General features: G+C 44.4%; 1 protein-coding gene across 3 annotated transcripts in view; it reads left to right on the top strand.

The window, feature by feature from the left end:
* DOCK8 (dedicator of cytokinesis 8) overlaps positions 1-24234 on the top strand; it is a 202626-nt gene that overhangs the window by 138759 nt on the left and 39633 nt on the right. For all 3 annotated transcript variants that reach the window (XM_045065055.1, XM_045065054.1, XM_045065056.1), the window contains 7 exons: positions 1341-1436; positions 4458-4607; positions 6544-6657; positions 10980-11135; positions 13122-13261; positions 18971-19140; positions 22996-23141. In XM_045065055.1, the coding sequence (XP_044920990.1) occupies positions 1341-1436; positions 4458-4607; positions 6544-6657; positions 10980-11135; positions 13122-13261; positions 18971-19140; positions 22996-23141 (972 nt within the window). The remainder of the gene's footprint in view (positions 1-1340; positions 1437-4457; positions 4608-6543; positions 6658-10979; positions 11136-13121; positions 13262-18970; positions 19141-22995; positions 23142-24234) is intronic.

The raw sequence follows: 24234 nt of genomic DNA, 5'->3' as shown, positions 1-24234 counted from the left end.
AAGACAGTGAAATGAGCTGCTGACACGCTGTACAGCATGCACACCGTCAAGGCATATCAAGGACAGTCTTTGCTGTAATCAGTTTTTGTTTGAGGGGTTGAGTTTGAGACTTAACTGCTGTATGTGCCAGTGGCTTAGGGTGTGGTATGAGGATGTTCAAATAGTTTTAGTTCTTTTACCCACAGAACAATAAATAAATTAGTTCATCTGTATTTATTCTAGGTTTTATGGTCAGCAGATTAATGATACCCACAAACACCCAGGCATCCTTTTTGCCATTAGTCAAGGCGATCACCCATCCCTGTTTGCTCAGGACCAAAGGCTCGCTGGGATGCAGGGCTTTTCTGTTTTCAGACCGAGGCAGTCCCAGGCAAACTGAGAGGAGCTGGCGGCCCTACCTTCAGTCTTGAGCTTCTTCCCCAGCAAACCTGTTGTCAAGAGTATAAGTAGCCAGATAAACCAGGGAACAGGAAATGTACAAAAGATGCAAAAGTCACCCCCTGCTATGTTTGCTCTCAAGCAGTTGGATAACTTGCAGGGAAGTGTAGGCGAAAAGCAGAGCTGAGTAAGCTTCCAGAATCTGACCCTGGGACAGAGGGGGTTGAGAAGTTGGAAATTCAGGCTGCTACCACTGTAATGCAAAGGATCTGCCCATCAGCCCATCATGTTCCCCGCCGTGCTGTAGTGGGATTAAAAAAACCAAGAACTGTCCTATCCGGGAGGCAGTTTAGAAATCACGGAGACATCGATTCTCTAACGGAGGTCCCTACGCCAATGGCGTCACCAGCACCTGGGAACTTGGTAGAAACGTGAATTCTCAGGCTCTACCTGAAACCCACCAAATCCAAATCCAAACCTATGAGGGCAGACCCAGCAGTCTGAGTGTCTTCACAGTCCCCCTAGGGGATCCAGATCCACTGTCCGTTTTGACCACCATTGCTACCACATGGCTACCACATTGAAACCACTAGATTTCACAGACGAGAAAATGGAGGGCTGAAAGAGCAACGGCTTCCAGGGGTCACGCAGAGGGTTTGCAGCAGGGCCTGGGGGGAAGGAAGAAGCCCAGTTCGGACTGCTCCCCCAGAATGCAGAGTTTCTCCCAGGCTGAGGCCGTCCCTTCAAACCAACCCTCTTACCTGATGCCGCCACCGACCTTCTCCAACCCATTTGGAAGGTCCTACCCCTCAGTTAACCTCTGGCATTGACTTTGCCATCCAGCCGGGGTCCGGGACAGCGGGGATGCCCATGCCAGGAAGTAACCATTGGTACAAAACAGAGGGCATGAGGGTGTCGAGAGCCCCTGCCTTCTCGGACTGGTTTTTGTCCTTGTCGCCCAGCATTTCCACGAGGAGCTCGCCCTGCAGATGGTGGTCAGCACCGGGATGGTGAGAGAAACCGTCTTCAAGTACGCCTGGTTCTTCTTCGAGCTTCTGGTGAGATTCTTGCCCGTTTCTGTCTGCGCTCAGCGAGGCCCGCGGCCCGTGGCCGAAAGGCCGCGAAGTTGCCCTCCCCTCCCCCACCCCTTAGGAACTGACGTCTTATCTGCAGAGTTGCTCCCGCGAAGAACCTGGGACTGTTCCTCAAAACCCAGCTCTGCCTCACTCCTCTGCTGGCTTCCACTCGCTCTTGTGGCTGCTGCCTTGAAAACACACCTCGCGCCCCTCCCCTCTCCTCTCTTGGAGGCTTCTCGAAGTCACTTCTCCTTTTGCCCACCTGCCTGTCTTTTTGTTCCGGCCCATCCGTTCTGCCCCGGGCTGCCGATTCTTACCACAGGTCATGCCGGTCTCCTTTGGAAAACCATCCATGATTTCCGGTGTACTGAAAATCACGAATTTTATCATGGCCTGCAAAGCCTTTGCAGAGCGGTGGGGAAGAGCGTAACTGGGATTTAGAGAAAGTTGAGGCGGAGCGGAGCCCCCCCACCCCCATAGGAGCCGGAGTCCTACAGAATGTCGGCCCTGCCAGAAGCCTGCTGCGGCCCAGATGAGCACAGCGGAGTGGACTCCCTCTCCCTCACTCATTCCCTGCCGGTGCCTCCCTTGGCCAACTTCAAGCAGAAGCCCGAGGGCAAGGAGACCTGACAGGTGTCCTCCTGGTGTCCTCCATAGAGATCAGCTTCCCGAGGGCATGAGATTGACACAAAACACCATTTTTAAATACAAAACACCCAAAGTTGGATCTCGGCACCCGGGGCGGAGTCAGATGGAAAGTCTTCACCCCAGCCAGAACTTTGCGCAGGAAACCTACCCCAGACTCAGACGCAGTGCATGGTTCTCTATGCATTGTTTGTGCATTTGCCTTACGGATGCTTTGGAAGTTACTGAAAAACAAAAATAGGGGTTTTTCCCCCAAGAAGCCTGCAAGAAAGAAAAGACACTCTCCTTAGACTCAGCCAACAACCTGGGCCCTTTAACATCCTTCAATTGTACTAATGCCCGAGCACGGATGGGCAGCTACTTGGCCTCAGAGCTGTTGGACACAGGCCTCAGGCCAATTTCATACTCGCTAATGAATAAATGCTTGTGCTTCTAGAAAGTGCTGAGGCAGACCCACAGGTAAATAGGTGACCTAGTTTACTCAGAACATGAAGTATTTCACCAAGGGGTTCTTAAGAGGTACCCCGGCTGTAACGGGTCATGGAGGCCAGTAGGGGGGCAAGAATTTTCCTGCCTCACCCCACGTACAAATAATTGACCAAGGATCCACAGTATTTATTTCTACTGGATGTTCTTCTCTGAAGAGCCGAAGGACACGTAGCTGGCAAGTGACTTTAGAGTCTGGAAAGAGGCCATCAGTTGGAAGTAGGGGATTGTGAGAATTATTTATTTGGCTGTAGGATGGCCAAGCTCAGCAGGAAGGAGCCGGATAAAACAGTGAGTTCTAGAAGTCTGGTGTAGGGCAAGTTCGCCAGAAGAAAAATCAGGATGGGGACAGCTCGAAACAAAGAGGCCTTGTCTTCCGTAGGTCCTTTGATAGGAACCTAGTGAGGGAGACATGTTCGTCAGACAAAAACTGGAGCCCAGTCCGCATCCCTTCTCCTGATCCTCCCTCCCACCAAGTATGTGAGACTCTGTGAGATACAGACTCCTCTGTGTGTCCGGAACCAGGCAGGACCCTACACAGTGAAGAGAGTCCATTGGTCCTTTCGCTGGGCTTAGAATCCTACATTCTTGGGTCTCCTCTGAGCTGGCCATGGTATCATCTGAAAACATAAAACACATAAAGCCTGTCTGTTAGCCTCTTCTTGTGCGACCTTCTGTCTTTTTCCTTTTTTCTTTTTCTTTTTCTTTTTTTCTTTTGTTATCTTTGCTTGTCTCAATGCTAATGAAAATTGTTGGCCCTGAATTCTTGGAACCAGAAATCTGCTGGTCGTGCATGGAAATTCTCCCATATAGTGACTTCAGCTCCCATCATAGGAGTGGAGAGCATTTTTTCCATATAACTGGCTTTGTCCCAGCTTCTTCCAGCCCTGGCCTAGAGGGTCATCTTCAGGCAAAAGTGGGCAGTTAACTCCTAAGGCCATTTCTTTCTGCCATGACTCTCTGACTAGTCTAGGGACATTCATGAACATGGCCTTAGACGTTAGGCATCCAAGGGTAAGAACTCCTAGTCTTGCCCATCAGAGTGTTCCTGAGGAGACATGACCTCAGATGATGTCAAAGGGGCTTGTATTACTCCCAGATCTCCTGGCCTCAAGAAGGTGTCCAAAATCAAAACATGATCTTGATTTTATTTTTTATATATATTTTTTATGATCTTGATTTTAAATGTGCTGTATTATTGTATATTGTATATTTTTAATACATTTTCTTTAAATAAATAAATAGATACTTTAAGCAGATACATAAAGCAAAGTAGTCTTACTGAATTCAAAACATAACTTCTCCTGGAGACAGTGTTGCAAATAGTGGTTAAGTTTCCAGCTAGCTTAACAAAGAATTGTTTTTTGAAAACTGCGCTCCCTGTTTCAGCTTGAAACTCAAGAGAAGTATTTGTCCCCTCTTCTCCTCATTGTGGTTTTGGGGACAGAAGTGACTTCAGTTCACATGAAAAACTGTACCATAAACAGTTCCTTCTGTGTCACTCGTTGGTGCCGTCACCAAGCAGGGCCCGGAAGGGGACGGATCCCCATCTAGCTCCGCCTTCCCATGGGTGGTTGAGGAAGGGGAGTCTTCCTACACTATAGCTAAAGGATGAAGCTCCCTGGCTTTATGAGCAGCAAGAAGGAAGCGCCCTGACTTGGGTTCAAGAGGAGGACATCCTTCCCAACTCCCGCCACCATGGTAACCCTCTGTGTCTCAAGAGCATTTCTTGTCCAGAGTCTTCTTGGGCAACCCCCCGGGTAGATAAAGCATTAGGAAGTCCACAGTTCATGAGCTTTCCTTCACGTCTTCGCCCCTTCTCCCCGTGCAGGCAGTTCACCAATTTCTGCGTTTCCTCCGCCCCCTCTGTAGGTGAAAAGCATGGCGCAGTACGTGCATAACATGGACAAACGGGACAATTTTCGGAGGACTCGTTTTTCCGACCGGTTCAAAGATGACATAACTACTATTGTTAATGTGGTCACCTCGGAGACGGCAGCCCTTTTGGTGAAACCTCAGAAGGTAACGGGGCCTTTATTTATTTTCTAAATCTTTGCCCTTGCGCGTCTGTTATTTCCGTAAGCGGAGAAAAAGAAGCATCCTCTTAAGACAGTGATTTAAATATCAGCAAGTAAACATGACACCTAAGTGTGGTTATTACACCGGCTGGGGTGGGGCTAGGGGATGGTCCATGCAGATCCCAGAGGGAATGTTCTGGTTCTTAGAAAATCCATCTTGAAGTGTTACATATGAGGTCATGGGTTTGATTTTTGCAGCCTACTCTAAGGGTCAATGACACTGGACAAAAAAAAACCCAAACACTCATTATATACAGAGAGAGTAGGATAAAGCTAATGTACGAGCCTAATGAATGAGCCTAATGTAGCCAAAGATAAAATATTAATAAATCAGGTCAAAGGACGCATAGGAGTTCTTTGCATTCTTCTTGTACCTTTTCTGTCTTTGAAATTATGTCACAATAGGAAGTTGCAAAGTGAATAAAATGAAGTAGAACCATTTTAGAAGGTGACTGTAAAATGTGAGGCTGCAGTGGTCATTATTAACACCTTTATTGTAATTAAGAATATGCTTGGGAGATTTCCGTGTGGTTATTTCTTGCGGCAAAACGTCTCAGGGCAGCAGGGCTGTCTGCATTTTGGCAGGCGTGGAAAAGGAGTTGCAGTGAGGTTGATAGAGTTTCCAAAATCCACGCGGGTAGCAGCAAAGCCAGGGCTGAAGAAGACTCCAAGCCCAGAATATTCAGACAGTTAACGTCAGCTCCCCGGGAGTGGTCCCTCCGCCGGACCCTGGGGCAGGCAGACTTGCCACAGAGATAGATGGAAACTTCCCTGTCAGGTCCCGCTCCATCCCAGGAGCTGTGCGGGTTGGCCCGAATTTGCAAACAGCCCATCAGAACAAAAGGACCACATTCTGAAATCGGATTTTCAATAGAGGCAGAGAAAAGTGATTTATCGGGCGCCTGGGTGGCTCAGTGGGTTGGGCTGCTGCCTTCGGCTCAGGTCACGATCTCAGGGTCCTGGGATCGAGTCCCGCATCGGGCTCTCTGCTCAGCAGGGAGCCTGCTTCCTCCTCTCTCTCTGCCTTCCTCTCTCTCTGCCTACCTCTCTGCCTACTTGTGATCTCTCTCTGTCAAATAAATTAAAAAAAAAATCTTTAAAAGTGATTTATCCTTCTGAGAATGAAGGACATAAACTTGGAAAAGGGACTCCCCAGGGGCTCTGAAGTCCGGTTGAAAACTGCAGTCATTGTCTCTGTCGGTGCAAGAATTCGCTCTAGCGTGTGCGGCTCTGACCTCTCCTGGGTGGGAACGCTGCCTCAGTGGAGGGCAAAGAACTCCTTTCGTAAAAACCGGTTCTTGTATCCTGATGAGATTTTCTCAACTATAAAGCATCTGTCTCACTGAAGAGAGCGGGTACCTTTCACGTTAGTTTTGCCAAAGCAATAGTTACCAGAATCAAACAAGTTCCGGTAGAAGCGTGTGAAAAAATATGAGACAGCCATTCAAAACGGGTTTTGAAGAAATGCTAAACGTGCGGGAAGGTGTCCTTAGTATAATGCTGAATGAGAAGATGAGAGGCCCAACACCGTGTATGCAGAACGAGCCTCATTATGTACCGGTCAATATGCATGTAGGGGGAAGTAGATGGAAGAAAAAGTACCTAAATACTAACTGTAAATGAAGAAATGTTTGATTCAACCTCACACGCATGGCACCTGCTAAGGGCTGACTGGTATTTGCAGGGTCACCAGCTTCGTCCCGTGTCTTCCCTAGGGACAGTGGCCGAAATAATAGTGAATCTTTCCCACCATGGACCTGGTTGTTTGTGATCAGGGTTTCCCGCAAAATGACTCAGGTGTTGGTTTTTTTTTTTTTTGGTGGTGGTGGTTGTTTTATTTATTTATTTATTTATTTATTTATTGTTGGTTTGTTTTTAAGGAAAATGAACAGGCAGAAAAGATGAACATCAGCCTGGCGTTCTTCCTGTATGACCTTCTCTCACTCATGGATCGAGGCTTCGTGTTTAACCTCATCAAACATTACTGTAACCAGGTGAGTGTCCCACAGACGTAGCTGGGTAGATGTCCCTGGTTCCTTTTTGTCCAACGTCATGCTCATTGCCAAGTTAGCTTAACTCTTGTATGTTCTGGGTTTCACGATCATTTTATGTCATTTGTCTTCTGCCGTGGACATCCCTAGACATACGGGGCCGCAGAGATTCCCAGAGCATTTGCCAACCCAGCACAGAAGGGTCAACAAGTTAAATGTGGCAGAACTGGGAGGTGTTAGTGCTCTGATTGTCTTCACTGGAGCAATTAATAGAAATCACGTGATGGTCACGTTGGGTCTCAGACCAGGTCTAGAATTCAACGTATGAGGTCTCTTTTCACATATTAGGGCCATTAATTAAAAAGTGCTTGTGGATTTGGGCTTTAAAGAACCCTGATAAAATCGGCCAAATAGCTCGAACCTCACCGAGCACAAAGCAGATATTTACAATTTAAGAGCGTCTTAGCATCTTAGCGTCTTAGCCCACAGCTCAGATTTTTAAGTAGAATTCTTCTTTTGTTCGCCATTCTCCTTAAATTGCCCCAACAGTAGTCACATGAATAGTGGTTGGCTGGTGTGGTTGCTTCTTCTTTCCTTCCTTATTCCTGCTCCAGCCACCCCCCCCCCCAGCTGTCACTGCCATGTCACTACGACCCACCAGCACCGTCACTACCTCCGACTCCCACTGTCAACCCCCACCTCCCTGAACTGTCACCAGCCCTGTCACCATGGCTGGGTTCTTCCTGAAAACCAGGTACTGGGCTGAACGTTTTCTAGAAACAGTACCCTTAGTCCTTACAAGGTGTCTTCTACCTTTTGCAAATGATAAAGTCGAGGTTTGGAAGAGTCGTGTAATTTGCCCAGGTTGGAAAGAGCCACGTCTGCCTAACTCTAATTACCCTCTCCCATCAGGCCTGGTTCTCCGCGGTTAATCTCTTGGTGACCCTAAGTAATTCATTCAAATTCTCTGGGTCTCATTTCCTCATTTGTAATAGAAAAGGTTCTCCCCATTCCTCCCCACAAAAGACCTTGACTTTTCCAAAGGAGCTACTGATTAGGAAACCGACCTGTAAAAGGAGAATCCTAGGGAAACCTCAGGATTCCCAGAACACCAGCATCTTGAGGGCCCCGACCTCCTGACCCTGTGTGGGTCTTCTGTTTCGGATTCCACCAGAATGGAGGGTTGGAAGACGACGCCTTTCCTCTGTGCCTTCCGTCTTAGCTATTGAGAACTTGGAGGTCATCAGATGGATTGCAAATATAAGTGTATATGTTTTTCAAAACAGGTCATTGGATGAATTACAAATATAAATTAATCCATTTTTCAAAACTTAAAGTTGGATATAGAGAAAGGAGATACTGAACATCACGGTAGGCCCATGGAGAGCCGCTTTTAAAGAAAAAGTGAATCATGACGCTTATTAAACAGTAAGGCAGACTTTTATTCAGGCCATCGAGATAAGTGTGGGGACCGTTGCAATGCGATTTCACCCTACTGGACACTGGACTCAACTACAAAGACAAGGAAAAGTGGGAACCTGGACCCAGGGAGCGGGGTGGGGGGATTCGTGGATAAGAAATTCATAAGCAGAAGCCTCAGAAGTGAGGAGGATTCTGGCTGAACCACCCTAAGAGGATTCTTGGTGACGACACACCAGGGCGACCAGAAACCATCCGGGGGCCGCTGAGGGATGAGACGTTGAGGTTGGGGGGACGGGGGGACTTCGGCTAAACTGATGAAGTAGGATCCTTGCTAAAATCGAGCTCTCGGGGACGTGCCCAAGGGTGGGCCTATTCGGAAAACAGCTCAGAGTTGCCTGGCTCGCGTTCAGTGAAGGAGAGACTCTACCACATGTGGACGCTTTCCATCACTGAAAAACCAACAAGGCATCCAGAGGAGAGGCCGGCTGCCCTGCACAGGCCCTTCATACTTTCTCTCTTGCTTTCCTTTCTTCTCTCTTTCTCTCTCTGTGTTTTCAATCTTCTCCTTTTCTTCTACATTAGGGTTGCTTCTCATTTCCCCTCTCTTTCTTCCTCTTTTGTGTCTCAGCCTCCAGAGAGCCTCAGACTTGGAATCTGGAGACCTGTGTTCTAATTCCCGTGATGCCGTTCTATGCCTCTGTGATTTGGGCAGCCTTACATTGGCCTCCGTAGCTCCCTCATCTGCCAAAAGCCAGAGCTGAGGGGCCCCTGGGTGGCTCAGCAGGTTACGCATCTGCCTTTGGCTCAGGTCATGATCTTGGAGTCCTGAGATCGAGCCCTGCATCGGGCTCCTTGCTCGGCAGGGAGCCTGCTTCGCCCTCTGACCATCCCCCTCTCTTGTTCTCTTTCTCTCTCAAGTAAATAAATAAAATCTTAAAAAAAAAAAAGCCAAAATTGGATTAGATTTGTTCAGGCTTTGTCGTTTTGATTCTGTGCTCTGTTTGCCAGTGACGTCTGTGGGTACTGCTAGCATAAATAGTGTAGTACTCAGACCTGCAGTGATCAGTGCTTGGAGTTGAGGGCAATTGAGCCCAGCTATGTAGGTGGAGTATGAGCATCCTACCTGAGGCGAGTTATATTCTTCCAAAGTCTTCTGATTTTATCATTTTGCGTACCATCACCCAAAACATTCTATCATGTTTTCTGCCATTCATAGACCATGTGGCCATGGGTATGATCTCAGCCTTTTTTAAATAGTCACTAACAATACACAAATCTAAGCTTTTCAGTTGCTTGAGGTGGCCTTCAGCCTGCCACTAAGGGAACACCCATCCCTTGGGGAGTGCCACCATGGGTCCTGACCTTGGGGGAGGATGTTTCCAGAACTGTATCTTATTTTGTTCTCAACATCACCAAAAATATTTTTGAAATTCCCATCTTTAATGAAGTCTCAAGGGACCTATTGAAGATACCTATACTGTGACCTTCTTTCAAGGACAAATATCTTATGCTTTCACATTCTGACTGGTTTGACCCAGCAGCTCCTGGTGAGGGACCATTTGGTGAGGGGCATGCGATCCAGTTCTGATCAGTTGAGTTTACTGGTGGCTCCACTCGTCCAAAGTCAGCCAGCAAGACACACTGACAAAGAGCATAGGTTCTGGTAACTTTGTTGCACAAAAGCCACATTTTATTTTTTACGTAACATGTAACAGTATTCATTTGTTTCAAGTAAAAGTCTAACTACAGACTCACCCATCCTATAAGCAAAGTGACCCACAGTGCAACGGCTTCTTCTAAGATGGCTGAAATATGTTGCTCATTTCAATTATGTCATTTATAAAATCACTCTCAGAGTCCACGAAGAGGAGGTGTGTCCATTCACAAGGACCCTTGCTGGGGCGCGAGGTTGCTGATGATGAACTGAGAGGCTCACGGTCCCACATGACCCCCTTTTCCTTGTTTTGCCTTAAAAGAAGCTGCCTTCAGAGTCTGGGTCTTCAGTTGTCACCTCCCCTGAGGGAAACAAATGTTCTCTTCCATTTTGTCACTGTTGTCAGCTTTCCGTTGCTTATTGCGTGGTTTGTTTTTGTTTTAATTTTTTTAATTGAAGTCAAATTAACAGTAGAATCTTACCTTAGTTTCAGGTATGCAACATTGTGATCCAACAGTTCTATACATTGCGCAGTGCTCACGACGACAAGTGTGGTCCCCACTGTCACCGTACAGTGTTCCTACAGTGCGGTTGACTGTCCTCCCTATGCTGTACTTCTCATGGTTTCCTCGTTGAAGGAAAGACTCTCCCAGCTGTCTCTTGCTTTCTCTTCCACTTCCTCCCCTCTTAGTTTGGGGCAAACGCCAATCTTTTTGCTGGGACCACATACTTTCCTCGGTAAGGTGATGCCTTTACCTAGGGAACTGGTCTGAGAACTCCCCATTGGGGACTTTAATTAGCAACTACAAAAGAACAGTCATGATGTGAGAGTCACCCAGTCTTACTCTGTTAATTTTGTGTGGCCCCATGTGGGGTCAACTCCTTTCATTTAGCTCCTCAGATACAGTGACATTAATTGTGAAATTAATGACATTATGTGACCCCGAAGACATACCTCCAGCTTATTTGCTGCCCAGGTTGGCCACAGCACTGTAGATGTGACAAGGGTGGGCGTTGGGTCAAGGAGCCGGGCTAGAGTTGGGCTAGAGTTATTAAGGGGAACAGTGATGCGTGACCACTCGTTGGGCCTCCCCGGAATATAGAACTTTCCATCTGTTGCACTGTCCTATTCATTTTTATTAAATTGATTGTCCTAATCTGGAGAGAAAGGAGATTTTTGTATCTGCCAGCTTGGACTCCGTTTGCCTTATAATAAACACTTCTTTCCTCTTTTCATTCTTCTTCCCAGCTGTCGGCCAAGCTCACCAACCTTCCGACGCTCATTTCCATGAGGCTGGAGTTTCTGAGAATTCTTTGCAGCCACGAGCACTACCTGAATCTGAACCTCTTCTTTATGAACGTCGATGCTGCTCCGGCGTCCCCCTGCCCCTCCATCTCTTCCCAGGTGATCAGCTCCAGAATTCCTCAAAATCTGATTTGATTAGTCGAGTCGTTTATTACTGTAAAGGTTGGTCTTATTCATTAAGAGGAAAATCAAGCTGTCCACGCTAGATCGGTTGATCCAGATGCACACAAAGACGGTACCCAGTGTTGTGCATCTAACTGACCCCTAACACGGTCTGTGACTGGTTTCTTCCTAAGCTCAGGCATCCTTGATGAAGCCAGGAAGAGCACAGAATCCACACGCATGATGAAAATTTAGAAATGCATAGATAAGCCACGTAGCTTCCTCTCTCTGGCATTAATCATCTTTCCACATGAGGGGGACCATCTTCTTTGCTCACTTTCCTTTTTCTGCACCCCAGAACCGTAAAATTTCTGAAGTTGCCTATGTGTTTATGTTTATTCCGAAATGATCTACTAGTGGTTTTTAACACTGGTATTATATCTTTGAGCTATTCTAGAACTTTCTGTTGGTACTGTTATAAAATGCAGTTGGGTGCAAGATGAGTCCATCTTGAATTATACTCCAGATTACTTAGTTCTTGAAGCACTAAAAAGACCTTGTTATAAATGAATCCGACAGTCTCTTTTATAGAGAATGTATTTCTAATGAGTCTTGTTCTTTAACTGCCACACACACACACACACACACAAATAACACTTGTATAATATTTAGAGACAAGGCTTTGACTGACGTGGCTGATCTTTTGTGGTAACAGTTTCTCACAGGTTAGGTTCAGCAGGGGCCCCAGATTCTAGAGGTATTATGCAAATACAGAATTCCAGAGTCAAATAAGTTTTGGAAACCCTGTTTTGTTAACCTGTGTTAACAGGTCTGTTTGCAGTAGACCACCCAAGAATCTCTAGCTTGTTAGTGTAAATTGTAAATACCCAAAGGGTGGAGGAAAAAAGTGTTTAATAAACACTGATTCCCAAAGTGATTTTGCTATTTTTTATTCCCGCCCCCATAGATTTCTCAAGGGACTTGTGCCCTCTAGAAAAACTTTAAGGAAATGCTGTTTTATAACCCCATTCCATTTATAGGTGACAAATCAGTAGTAGCTCAGGACAGCAAGCAAGTTTTCTCCATGTTAGGGTCTATTTTTGTTGCATATTCCTTGAGACTAATACAAAAGTGAAGGTTTGTCTTACTAAATAAAAAAGAAAATGTAGCCATTTCTTCCAATAGACAGGAGCTAGTTGTCAGCCACAAGACCGTCTCCATGTGCCTTGGGGAGGATCAGACTTAGAGCAGCAATTCCAAATGGGCTAACTTTGCCCCGAGTCTTCCACCCCATTGCCCTCTGACTACTCCAGGAAGTTAGCAACCCTGGGGCCCACAGGGTGGGCTCCAGCCCCACCCAGCTGTAAAGGATTTCCAGACACTCTGACAGTTCCCCTGCCTGACTCCCCTGCTAGTCCCGGCAGCAGAATTTGGGCAGTGTGCGGAAGCCAGACTGAGAAGTGCCTCGGAGAAAACAGGGACCTCAAATCAAGGACGCAGTTTGTAGGAGAGGCATGCCCTGCTCAAAGCCACAGCATGGGACACAGTGCCTGTTTCCCTGGGTTTCCCGATCCACGATCCACGGGATACAAGGATATGATACGAGAGGAAGCTTTCATCTTTGCTTCTGATCTGGGGTGGGGAAGGGAGTAGGAGTCCTTTTGTGAGAGACCCTGGGGGCTCTGTTTTCATCTTTCCCAATGGACAGTTCTCTGCCAGCAGGGATGGGAACACAAAGCGACCACCAGGGGTACAGCTCCCTCCTGGGGACTGTCTCTGGGAAGGGCTGATCAAGCCTGCGTGGCTCCTGAAGTACGGGCCATTGTGATTTTAATTCCTGTTCCTGTTCCTTTTGGAACTGCTCTTTGCATTTCTTTTTTTTCCTTTCCTTTTTTTTTTTTTTTTAAACAAGCATCATTTAAATTAAAAAATCATTTAATTAAAAAATTAAATTTTTTAATTTAAATCCTTGCATTTTTGTAGAACTCGAGCTCCTGCTCCAGTTTCCAGGACCAGAAGATTGCCAGCATGTTCGATCTGACCCCGGAGTACCGCCAGCAACACTTCCTCACGGGTCTTCTCTTTACGGAACTGGCTGCTGCTCTGGATGCTGAAGGAGAAGGGTATGTTGCAGAGGTGTTAATTGCGATACAAAGCAAAAACAAAAGCAAAAAAAATCAAAAACAAAACAAAACAAAAAAACCCTGCAAAAACCAAAAGCTCTTTCCTAGAGTTTGTAGTCCAGCCTCTCCTACTTGGCAAAAATCCCTACCATTGACCAGCTCTGAGGAGTGGAAGCATCCATGTGCTGAGAAAAAGGTGTTCATAGGAACGGGGAAGGCATGAGGGACTGAGGGAAACCCTCATAAAATGGCTTTTTCCAGACACTTAATCACTGAGTTTCCCGTTTCTACTAAGCAGGCTTCCCAGGGATGCTTTGATTAGTGAACTTAGGAACAAAGCCATTTATAAGACATGCCCCAGGTGATCTATGTACACAGACAGCAGCAAGGTGCCCCTTGGCTTCATGTTGACAAAGGAAGTGGCCGCTGACTGGAAGGCAGTCACCCAGTGTCCAGATTAGGTTTCTTGCAGAGAGACCTTCCCAGGTTAAAAGAGATGTCCGAGGTCCAAGGCTTATACATCCTTTCGCCTTTTGTAAGCCTGATTACCCATGGGCTCTGGCAGGATCTACTCTTGAAGTCAACGGACAGGGATGGAGATCGACCTCCCCTTCTTTCCTTCTCTCCCTGTGCTCCCCGAGCCATAGGATTAGAAAACCCCCATCTGTCCAGTTGGACGGAAGGAGACAGTGCCTTCCAAATAGTATACATTCCATTCAACACTCACCAAATGCTTATAGTCTGGAGTATATCAGAGGTACATCAGTGCACAAAAGAGGCAAAATTCCCTGCCCCGGTAGAACTCACCATTCAGGGACTCAGATCTAGAGATCGTTGGCATTGATAGATAATTCAAGCTCAGCCCTTTTGGTGTTCGGGTTAGGCACAAAGAATGGAAGGAACTTGCCCAATGTTACGTAGCAGAACCCACCCAGAGCCTTGGTCTCCTGAATCCTACATCTCCTGTAACAAGGTACACCCTTACACACCCTACCACTGCTCTCCCTGGACAACCTCTACCTACGACTCCTCCGCTCTTCCTCGCTGTGCTAAAGAAGCTTCTGGAATAAATTATGCTCATTAGTGGCAGCATTGCTGTATGTTTACAGATTTTCATCTAATGGGAAGTTTTCAAATTTTCTCTAAGCGCTTACAATTTAGAGAAGGAAACAATGATAGAAGCACCTTCCGTTTACGTTAACTGCAATCACAAAAGTACCCTAAGCACTTTGCCAGTGATGTTCGCCGAGTGAACGTCTGTCTCTGCCTACCAGGAGGCCAGTGTGAGAAACGGAATTTTCTTCTCCCTAAAGTTTGCCTTTTTCCAGAAATTCAGGTCCCAAGTGAGAGCTTCCATCTCATCTTCTCTCAATCCTAACTACACTTCTCTCAGGTTTTTCAGTAGAACTTTTTACTGTATAACGAGCATGAATCTCCACAGCAACACAGAGTACCCTGACCCATAAGGCGTTGAGAATGAGGTTTGAGCACAAAGAAAATTGCCTTCGTGTACACAACGCGTGAGCGTGAGCATGCACGCACACACGCGCGCGCGCGCACACACACACACATTTTCCTTAATTGTCTTTGCTAGCACTGATCCATGTGGTATCAGAAAGTACTCTTTAGTATTTAATTAGTGGAAGTTTCTAATTGCAGTTTCCCTTCCACTGAGATGTCAAGGGAAGCAGCCCTGACATCTATTTTGATTCGTCATAAAATTGTTGCTATAATTTCACTAGCAACAGAGTAAGACTATATTCAGAGGATGTTATGTCATTTTCAGTAATTTAATTGTCACATTCTTCACACACACACACACACACACACACACACGGGACCTTTTCTGCCTCTCAGAGGGTAGCTAATTAAGAGTGTCTCTCCTTTGGCAACACAATAATTCCCGATTTCTGGGTTGTCAGTTACTCCCCTGGAAAGTCATTAGAAATAACTGTCACATACTTATTAGTGACTTTACCATGTGGGCTAAAGCCTCAGAAAAATCTCTTTGAACAATCCTTCCTCTTTATCAGTACTTCCTTTCGCTGCCAAAACAATGACTAGACTCAGCAACACCTAAAGGGCATCTGAAGGGCAAGGGCCAGTGAGACACGTCTCAGTGTCTGGACTTGTGCAAGAGCCCTAGCTTCAGTTTCTAATAAGTCTCCCTCGAACCCCTCACTTGGGGCTGCCTACAAATGTCTACACCTCTTAAATCCCTAGTGTTTTTCAAGTATGCAGAAATCATCTAGCAGCTCTGAGTGAAGACTTAATTCCAATCCTTCACACGCTCTTCCAGAAAATAGAAGGGTGAGATCACCTTCCAACTCCTTCCATGAAGCCAGTGTCTGCCTGATACCAAAATCAGACAAAAGACATCACGAGAAAACTGAACACCAAAATATGACTCTAGATACAAATATCCTCAACAAAATGAACACTGAATTCAACAGCACATAAGAAGGGTATATGCTGCAGCTAAGTAGGATTTATCTTAGGAATGCAAGATGCCAATGCAACACTGGGAAAATCAATTGATATGATACACTCAATTCATAGAATAAAAGTCGAAACCCATTCAGTCATCTCAAGAGATGAAGAAAAAGCATTTGACAAAATCTAATACCCTTCTTGAAAAAACACTCAACAAATCCTACCGAGGTAGAAGAGCACTTCTACAAGCCCAGAAAGGGCATCTATGAAAAACCTAAAGCTAACATTGTATTTATCGGTGAAAAGTTGATTGCTTTTCTTCTAAGACCAGGAACTAGATAAGATTATCCATTCTTACTACTTCTATTTTACTTGTCATTGTACTGGAAGCCTTACCCAGAGCAAGGAGGCAAGAATATGAAATAAAGGCACCCATGTTGGGAAGGAAGAAGTAAAACTATCTCTATTCACAGATGACATGATTTGTTTTTAGAAAGTCCTATGGAACCCACTAAAAACCTATTAAAGATAATAAATGTGTTCAGCAAGGTGGCAAGGTACAAGATCAATATGCAAAAATCAATTATATTTCCATATCCTTGTGGTGAACAATGTGGAATGAAATTTAGAAAACTCCATTTAGAATAGCATCAAAAATTAATAAAGATCATAGGACTAAATTTTTAACAAAAGAAATATAAGATTTGTACACTAAAAACTATAAAACACTTCCGAAATAAAAAGATCGAAACAAGTGGAGACTCATCATGTATTCATGGGTCAGAAGACTTAATTCTGTTAAGTTGGTGATACTCCCCAAATTTATCTATAAGTTCAGTGCAACTCCTCTCAGAATTCAAGCTAGATTCTTTGCAGATACTGACAAGCTGGCCCTAAGATTCATTTGAAAATTCAAGGGAACCAATATAGCCAAAACAATCTTAAAAAAGAACACAGTCGGAGGGCTCACATTTCCTGATTTCAAAATCTACTACAAAGCAATAGTAGTTCTGCCATAAAGATAGACCTATCGATCAATGCAACTGAATTAAGAGTCCAGAAATAAATCTTCACATTTATAGTCAATTGACTTTTGACAAGGATGCCAACACAACTCAAGGGGGAGAGAGGAGTGTTTTCAACAGATGATGCTGATGTAATTGAGTATCCACATGGAAAAGAATGAAGTTGTGACCCTATCTCATACCATGTGCAGAACTTAACTCAAAATGATCAAAGACTTCAATGTAAGGATTGAAACTACAAAACACTTAGATGAAATCATAGGGATAATCTTCATTATCCGTATGAAGATGGATCAGGCAATGGCTGCTTAGATCTGACACCAAAAATAGGCACAATGAAAGAAAAAGAAATAGGTAAGTTAGATTTCTTAAAAGGGAGAACTTCTGTGGTATATAGAACATCATCAAGAAAATGAAAAGATGATGCACAGAATAGGAGAAAATATCTGCAAATTGTAGACCTAATAAGGGATTTGTGTGTATTATATCATTTTTTTTAAGATTTATTTTTTTTTTATTTTAGAGAGAGCACACGTGCATGTGAAGGAAAGGGCAGAGGGAGAGGGAGAGAGAGTCCCAAGCAGACTCCCCACTGAGCGCAGAGCCTGACAGGGGGCTTGATCTTGTGATCTAGGGGATCGTGACCTGAGCTGAAATTATGAGTCAAAGGCTTAGCTGACTAAGCCACCCAGGCTCCCTGCTCTTTATATAATTTTTAAATCTTACAACTCAATAACAAAAAGACAAGTAACTCAGTTCTTTAGAAGGCAAGGATCAGAATAGACATTTCTCCAAGAAGAGATGACCAATAAGCACCTGAGAGAGAAAAGTATTCAGCCACATTAACCATCAGGGAAATGCATATCAAAACCAGAGGAATATCCCTTCTGGCTTAGTTCCTTTAGGCAACTGTAACAAAAACACCATAGGCTCGGGGGCTTCTAAACAACACAAATTTATTTCTCATAGTTCTGGAGGCCGGGGAGTCCAAGGTCAAGGCGCTGGCAGATTCAGTGTCTGATGAGAACCCACTTCCTAGTTCACAGATGGTCATCTTCTTGCTATATTCTCTCATGGCCGAAGGGCAAGGGAGATTTCTGGGGTCTGTCATAAGGGCACTAATCCCATGAATGGGGCTCCACCCTCGTGACGTGATTCCCCTCACAAAGGCCTTTCCTCCATCATCATGTTAGGAGTTAGGTTTAAACATACGAATTTTGGGAGGACACAAACGGTCCATAGCACCTTCATACCCACTAGGATGGTCATAATAAGAAGGTAAATACTAACTAGCGTTGGCAGAGAGAAAACGGAAACTTGGGGAGGCTTGTAAAATGGTGTATTCACTGTTGAAAACAGTTTGGTGGTGGGGCGCCTGGGTGGCTCAATTGGTTAAGCTTAAGTTGGTTAAGCTCAGTTGGTTAAGTTGGTAAAATAAACCCTCAGTTTGTTTCCTATGGTTAAGCATCTGCCTTCGGCTCAGGTCATGATCAAACTGTCCTGGGATCGAGCCTCTGGGCAGACTGTGCTCAGTGAGGAATCTGCTTGTCTTTCTCCCTCTTCCTCTGCCGCTCCCCCTGCTTGTGCCTTTCTCTCTCAGATAAATAAATAAAATCTCAAAAAAGAAAAGAAAACAGCTTGGTGGCTCCTCTAAAGGATAAATATAGTTTCCATAAAATCCTATAATTCTACCCTGAGATATGAAGTAAACTTGATATCCGAGAGAAGTAAACTTATATCCATACAAAAACTTATACACAAATATTCACAGCAACATTAATAATTTATAATAGCCAAAAGTGGAAATAATCCAAACGTCCACCAGTTGATGAATGGGGTATTAAAATGTGATCTGGGGCTCCTTGATGACTCTGTGTGTTAGGCATCTGACTTTTGATTTTGGCTCAGGTCATGATCTCACTGTTGTGAGATTGAGCCCCATGTCAGGCTCTGCGCTGGGCATGGAGCCTGCATGGGAGTCTCTCTCGCCCTCTCCCCTGCCCCTCTCCCCCACTTCACAGCCCACCCCTCTCTCTCAAAATGTGTTCTATCCACACCATGGAATATTACTCAACAATGAAGAGGAATGAATTACCAGATGCTACAATATGGTGGACTTTGAAACATCAAGCCCAGGAACAGAACTCAGGCTGTCTCTTTCTGGATTCTAGACACCTCTTCCTCCTTTTCCTTGGAGGAAAATAACCTAGAGGTTATTCACCATAACCTCTAGCTTTCTGTGTTGTCTCAGGATCAGCAAAGTGCAAAGGAAAGCGGTCAGTGCCATCCACAGCCTTCTGAGCTCTCACGACCTGGACCCGCGCTGCGTCAAACCGGAAGTGAAGGTCAAAATCGCTGCCCTCTACCTGCCTTTGGTTGGCATCATTTTGGATGCTTTGCCGCAACTCTATGACTTTACAGGTAATAATGCTTCCATGTCCTTCAGGGACTGAATGAAGGGGCCCCTGCCAAATGCCCCCCCAGAATGAAGTTTCTTCTCTTAGTTCTAGTGCTGATGTGTTTGTGTGAGCAGTTTTCCACACCGGTGCTCTCAGAACTTTTCCGCATGAGTCCCAATAAGTGTTGGGGGGTTTTGGGGGTCTGGGTTTTCTTTTCTTTTCTTTCTTTCTTTCTTTCTTTCTTTCTTTCTTTCTTTCTTCCTTTCTTTCTTTTTTTTTGGTTCCAATAAGTTTACTCTTCGTTTATTTTGTAAAGAATCATAGTCATGTGTGGTGTTTCTTTTCAACATTTTAAAAATTTAAATTCAGCTAATTAACAGATAATGTATTACTGGTTTCAGAGGTACAGGTCTGTGATTCATCAGTGTTCTAGAATAACACCCAGTGCTCATTGCATCACGTGCCCTCCTTAATGTCCATCCCCAGTGACCTCATCCCCCCCATTCACCTCCCCTCCAGCGACCCTCAGTTTGTTTCCTATGATTAAGAGTCTCTTACAGTTTTTCATTTAGAAATCATTTTTTCACTCATTCACCCATCTGCTGGTATATGATGAACTTTATAGACCATCCATCGCAAAGGATGAAATACTAGCAGAATTATTCCCTTGGGAGGTCACCACTCTAAGGCATTGAAATAAGGTGTTCCTCGTCTTTTCTCTTAAGAATGGCTTAGGAAAGAAGCAGACCCAAGCATCCTTAATGATTGTTCCATATCATGGTGTCAGGGCACCTGGGAGGTTCAGTTGGTTAAGCATCCAACTCCTGATTTTGGCTCAGGTCAGGTCACGATCTCAGGGTCATGAAATTGAGCCCCGCATCGGGCTCTGTGCTGAGTGTGAAGCCTGCTTGGGATTCTCTCTCTCTCCTACTCTGCCTTTCCCAACTCTAACTGGAAAAAAAAAAAAATCATGGTAATCGTGGTGTCTTCCGTATTAAGAAATTCTGCCATGGCAGAGGAATTTTGCCTTTGGCCGTAAGAGGCTGATTCTGGAGTTGGAAGTCAGTATCTCTCATTTTTCAGCAAGAGGAAAGGATACATTGTCTTAAAGGAGTTTGTGTACCTCCTGAGTTTATTTACATATTACAGTGTGGGTTAGGGAACAAAGACGGATCAGAAATGGGCAAGGGATGTATGAAAGCAAGCTTGGCCCAGCGGGTAAACTTCTCTGGTAGTGTAACATGGTGTAATGCTTCAGGTGTGTAATATAACACTTTTTCACATGTCAGACTGAGCCCCGAATTGTCTTCAGGATTTAAGGATATAATCCAGAGCACAGCCAGTGACCTGCAGACCATTTCCAGAATTTTGCTGAAAGTTTCTAGAAAGTTCCATTCAAAGACCTATGACTCATTTGTTCCCAAAGCAGGAAACTGCTTTGGCACACATTCTCCTGTGTGTCCATGTTGATGAGAATTTCCCAAATCAGTCCCTTTGGATCAGAGCTTTTCAGCACTTGGCCCCCGAGCTTTTAAATCTCAGTGGTTTCTTGATGTATGGGTTCGACCTTTATAGTCATGATGTAGCTGACAAGTGGGAAATCAGTGGAACTATCCTATTATTAGAGCTAATATAGCTTATTTATTACATATGGAATCCGTAGATTGATACACTAAGAAGGATATAGTTTTTTAAAAAGATAAGCTGAATTCAAACTCTAGCCCATTTATGGCTACATGTGACCTTTGAAAAATTCCTCAGCCTTTCAATGCCTTCTCTCAACCTTTCCTCAACTGTAAAAATGTGGTAACAATATCTACATCTTAGGATTGTTATAAGGATGAACCGAGAGACCATAAAACGCTCTGAAAGCGTTTTATGTGGCAAATGTGTATGTCCTTCTCTCTGTCTTTTATAACCATGACCCTGTGGATATTTGGGGGAAGTAAGAATGCATCCTCAAATCTGATAATGTTATCAGGTCTTACATAAAGGCCACAAGCTATTCATTTTACCATTTGTTTAAGAACTTGGTCACCTTTAAACCCAAATAATAAACTATTATTTTAAAACACTGAGTTCTAAAAATATTTGAGTTCTGTTTTTAGAATTTTAGCAGAAGGATATACTGTTTGCAATCTAATTTTCCTGAAAAATCGAAGATCTAAATACTTACAATGTTGACAAGCATAACAAAATATGAGTTTTTAACGAATCAATGGGTTGCAAGTGTTTTTAATACACTTTTCTAAGAACTGCTTAAGTAAAAACTTTGTGTGTCATTGGTGGTCAAAAACCAGCCTTTTAAGTGGTGGGACCTTCTTTTGTTTGCAGACATCTAAACATATAAACATAAGTATATCTATATTACATAGAGATAATAATTAACATTTCAGACATTTGAAATTTAATACATTATTGCCGAATTTGTGACCTTAGCTTGTTATTTTATAAGGAACAGATTAGTTCTGTAATTATGGGTTCTTTTCTATTTGGTCATTATTTAAAATGTATGAATAGAATAAAAAAATGTTATATTACACACCTGAAGCATTACACCATGTTACACTATTACACTAACTGGAATTTAAATAAAAACTTAGAAAAAATTGTAAAATATTATATTACAGGAAAGTGTTATGAAAGTTTTGAAAATTTTCATTTTTACAGTTTGAAAAATTAATTTCCAGCTGAATCTTTTGCTGAGCATTTTGTCTCTTTTTTTTGCCTGCTTTTTCCTAGAGACGGTAGCAATTTAGCAGTACAATTAATAACCGGGATTTTTTTTTAAAGATTTATTTACTTATTTTAGAGAGAAAAAGAGTGCACGTGTCGGGGGGAGGGTCAGAGAGAGAATCGCAAGCAGACTCCACACTGAGCAAGGAGCCTGAGGAGCACATCAGTCTCACAACCCTGAGATCATGATCTGAGCTGAAATCAGGGGTCAGACGCTTAATCAACGGAGCCACTCAGGCGCCCCACTTGACATCAGGTTTTTAATTACTGTGCAGACTTTAGTGACTAATAAGTATCAGTCCCTCGGTGGGCATTGGGTAGGAGACATAGGGAAATACTGATTTTTGGCTTCTCATCAGCAAAGATTTTTTAAAGACTTTTTTTTTAAATTTTTTTATTTTTTATAAACATATATTTTTATCCCCAGGGGTACAGGTCTGTGAATCACCAGGTTTACACACTTCACAGCACTCACCAAAGCACATACCCTCCCCAATGTCCATAAACCCAAACCGCCTCCCCCCATTTTTAAAGACTTTTAAAGAGCAGCTTTAGGTTCACAGTAAAATTGAACAGAAAGTATGGAGACTTCCTGTATGCGCCCGCCCCTCAGCCCCCTGTGTACACAGCCTCCCCTGTTGTCAGCATCCACCCAAGTACCAAGTGGTAACATGGGTTACCACTGATGAACCAATAGAAATACATCATAATTACCCAAAGTCCACGATTACATTAGAGTTCGCTCTTGGGGTTGTAAATTCTGTGGGTTTGGACAAATATATAATGATATGTATCCATGATTATGATATCAACCAGACTCGTTTCTCTACTCTAAAATTCCTCTGTGCTCTCCCCGGTCATTCCTCTCTCCCCCAGGCCCTGGCAGTCACTGAAGCTTCCTCCATGCCTTTTCATGGCTTGATAGCTCATTTCTTTCTAGGGCTGAATAATACTCCATTGTCTGAACGTACTACGGCTTGTTTATCCATTCATCTGCTGAAGGATAGCTTGCTTGCTTCCATGTTTTGCCCATTAGAAATGTGCAGATTTTTATGTGGGCATAAATTTCCAGCCCTTGCCTAAATACCAAGAAGCACAATTGTTGGACGGTATGGTAAGGCCAATGATGTTTTCATTATAGCTGCAGATGCCCGTAGTGGAAAAAGTCGTGCCAATGGCTCTGATGAAGACCAAGAAGGAACCAGTGCAATTAACCAGAACGTGGCTCTGGCCATCGCCGGAAACAATTTTAATTCGAAGACAAGTGGAACCATACTTTCTTCCTTGGTATGTTGGTGCACCTTTCTCTGGTTTATTTTTTGTCCTGTGTCCCATCTTCCGATGGGCTTATTCTTATATTTACCTACTGGAACCCAGAGTTGAGCAGGCTATCCTGCCTCTTTGGTGAGTCCTGAAAGGCATCAGCGTGGAGCCTGGAGCTGAGAAGTGAAATGGCTCAGATGAGGCAGCGTAGTCCCAGATGGTCCCGGATGCAGCAGCAGGTCCACGAATCAAATCCAGGCAGTCTCAGCGGTGCCTGAGTTCAAGGTTCAGACACCAGAAAGAGGTGAACTTGGGCTATCTGGGGTCAGCACAAAGTGGTATTTATTCTATGTTTATCATTACACTGTGTTTGCCTCCAAAAAAATGATTGAAGGAGCCAGTTTCTTGGGGGTGAGTACTTATTTGGCGAAAGACTTCAGCTTTTCTGGGTCCCCAGGGAGCCCAAACAGAGTTGGATAGCTCTAGGCTTTTGCACAGACTCTGGCTTAAAGAGCACCATCTCCAGGAGCACAGGGTCTGATTTCCTTGAGGTGGCAACTCTGTTCCTTGGGGAGCCTTGTCTCCCTTTGGGAGATGGTGACGGCGCCTCCCCATCCAGCTTAATTTAACTTTGCGTCTCAGCTTAGGGTGTACATCCACAGAGAACTCCCTCGGTTCTCTCCTGGGAAGGCAGCATCTAGACCTCAGTAGCTTCTCTGCTGGATGGCTTTCCTCTCTTCCCTCCAGCACTAAGCAAACCCCTGACGCCCACCAGGACACCCCCAGGAGGGCTGGAAGGCAAGGAAGTAAGAAAGAGAAAAGACATTTGAGAGTTGACCTCCCTCATTGTTGGGGAAATGCTGTGTTTCATGACTTCCTTCACCTTAGTAATGTGCGTCTTACCCAAGTTAGTTGCCCAAGGGAGTCAGTGCCTTTTACATTATTATTTGGCTTGAAGGGGACATCCTCAGATGCCCAGAGTTCACAGCTAGAAGATCTTCCCTGGGAAGTTATCACTAAGGTTTTCTGGTTTTTTTTTTTTTTTAAAGATTTTATTTATTTATTTATTTGACAGAGAGATCACAAGTAGGCAGTGAGTCAGGCAGGAGCAGGCTCC

The sequence above is a fragment of the Mustela putorius genome, unplaced genomic scaffold (genome assembly GCF_011764305.1).
Source record: "Mustela putorius furo isolate JIRA1106 unplaced genomic scaffold, ASM1176430v1.1 tig00003854_pilon_pilon_pilon, whole genome shotgun sequence".
Lineage (NCBI taxonomy): Eukaryota > Metazoa > Chordata > Mammalia > Carnivora > Mustelidae > Mustela > Mustela putorius.
The sequence above is the reverse complement of the archived record's forward strand: the minus strand, read 5'-3'. Positions and strand labels throughout refer to the sequence as shown.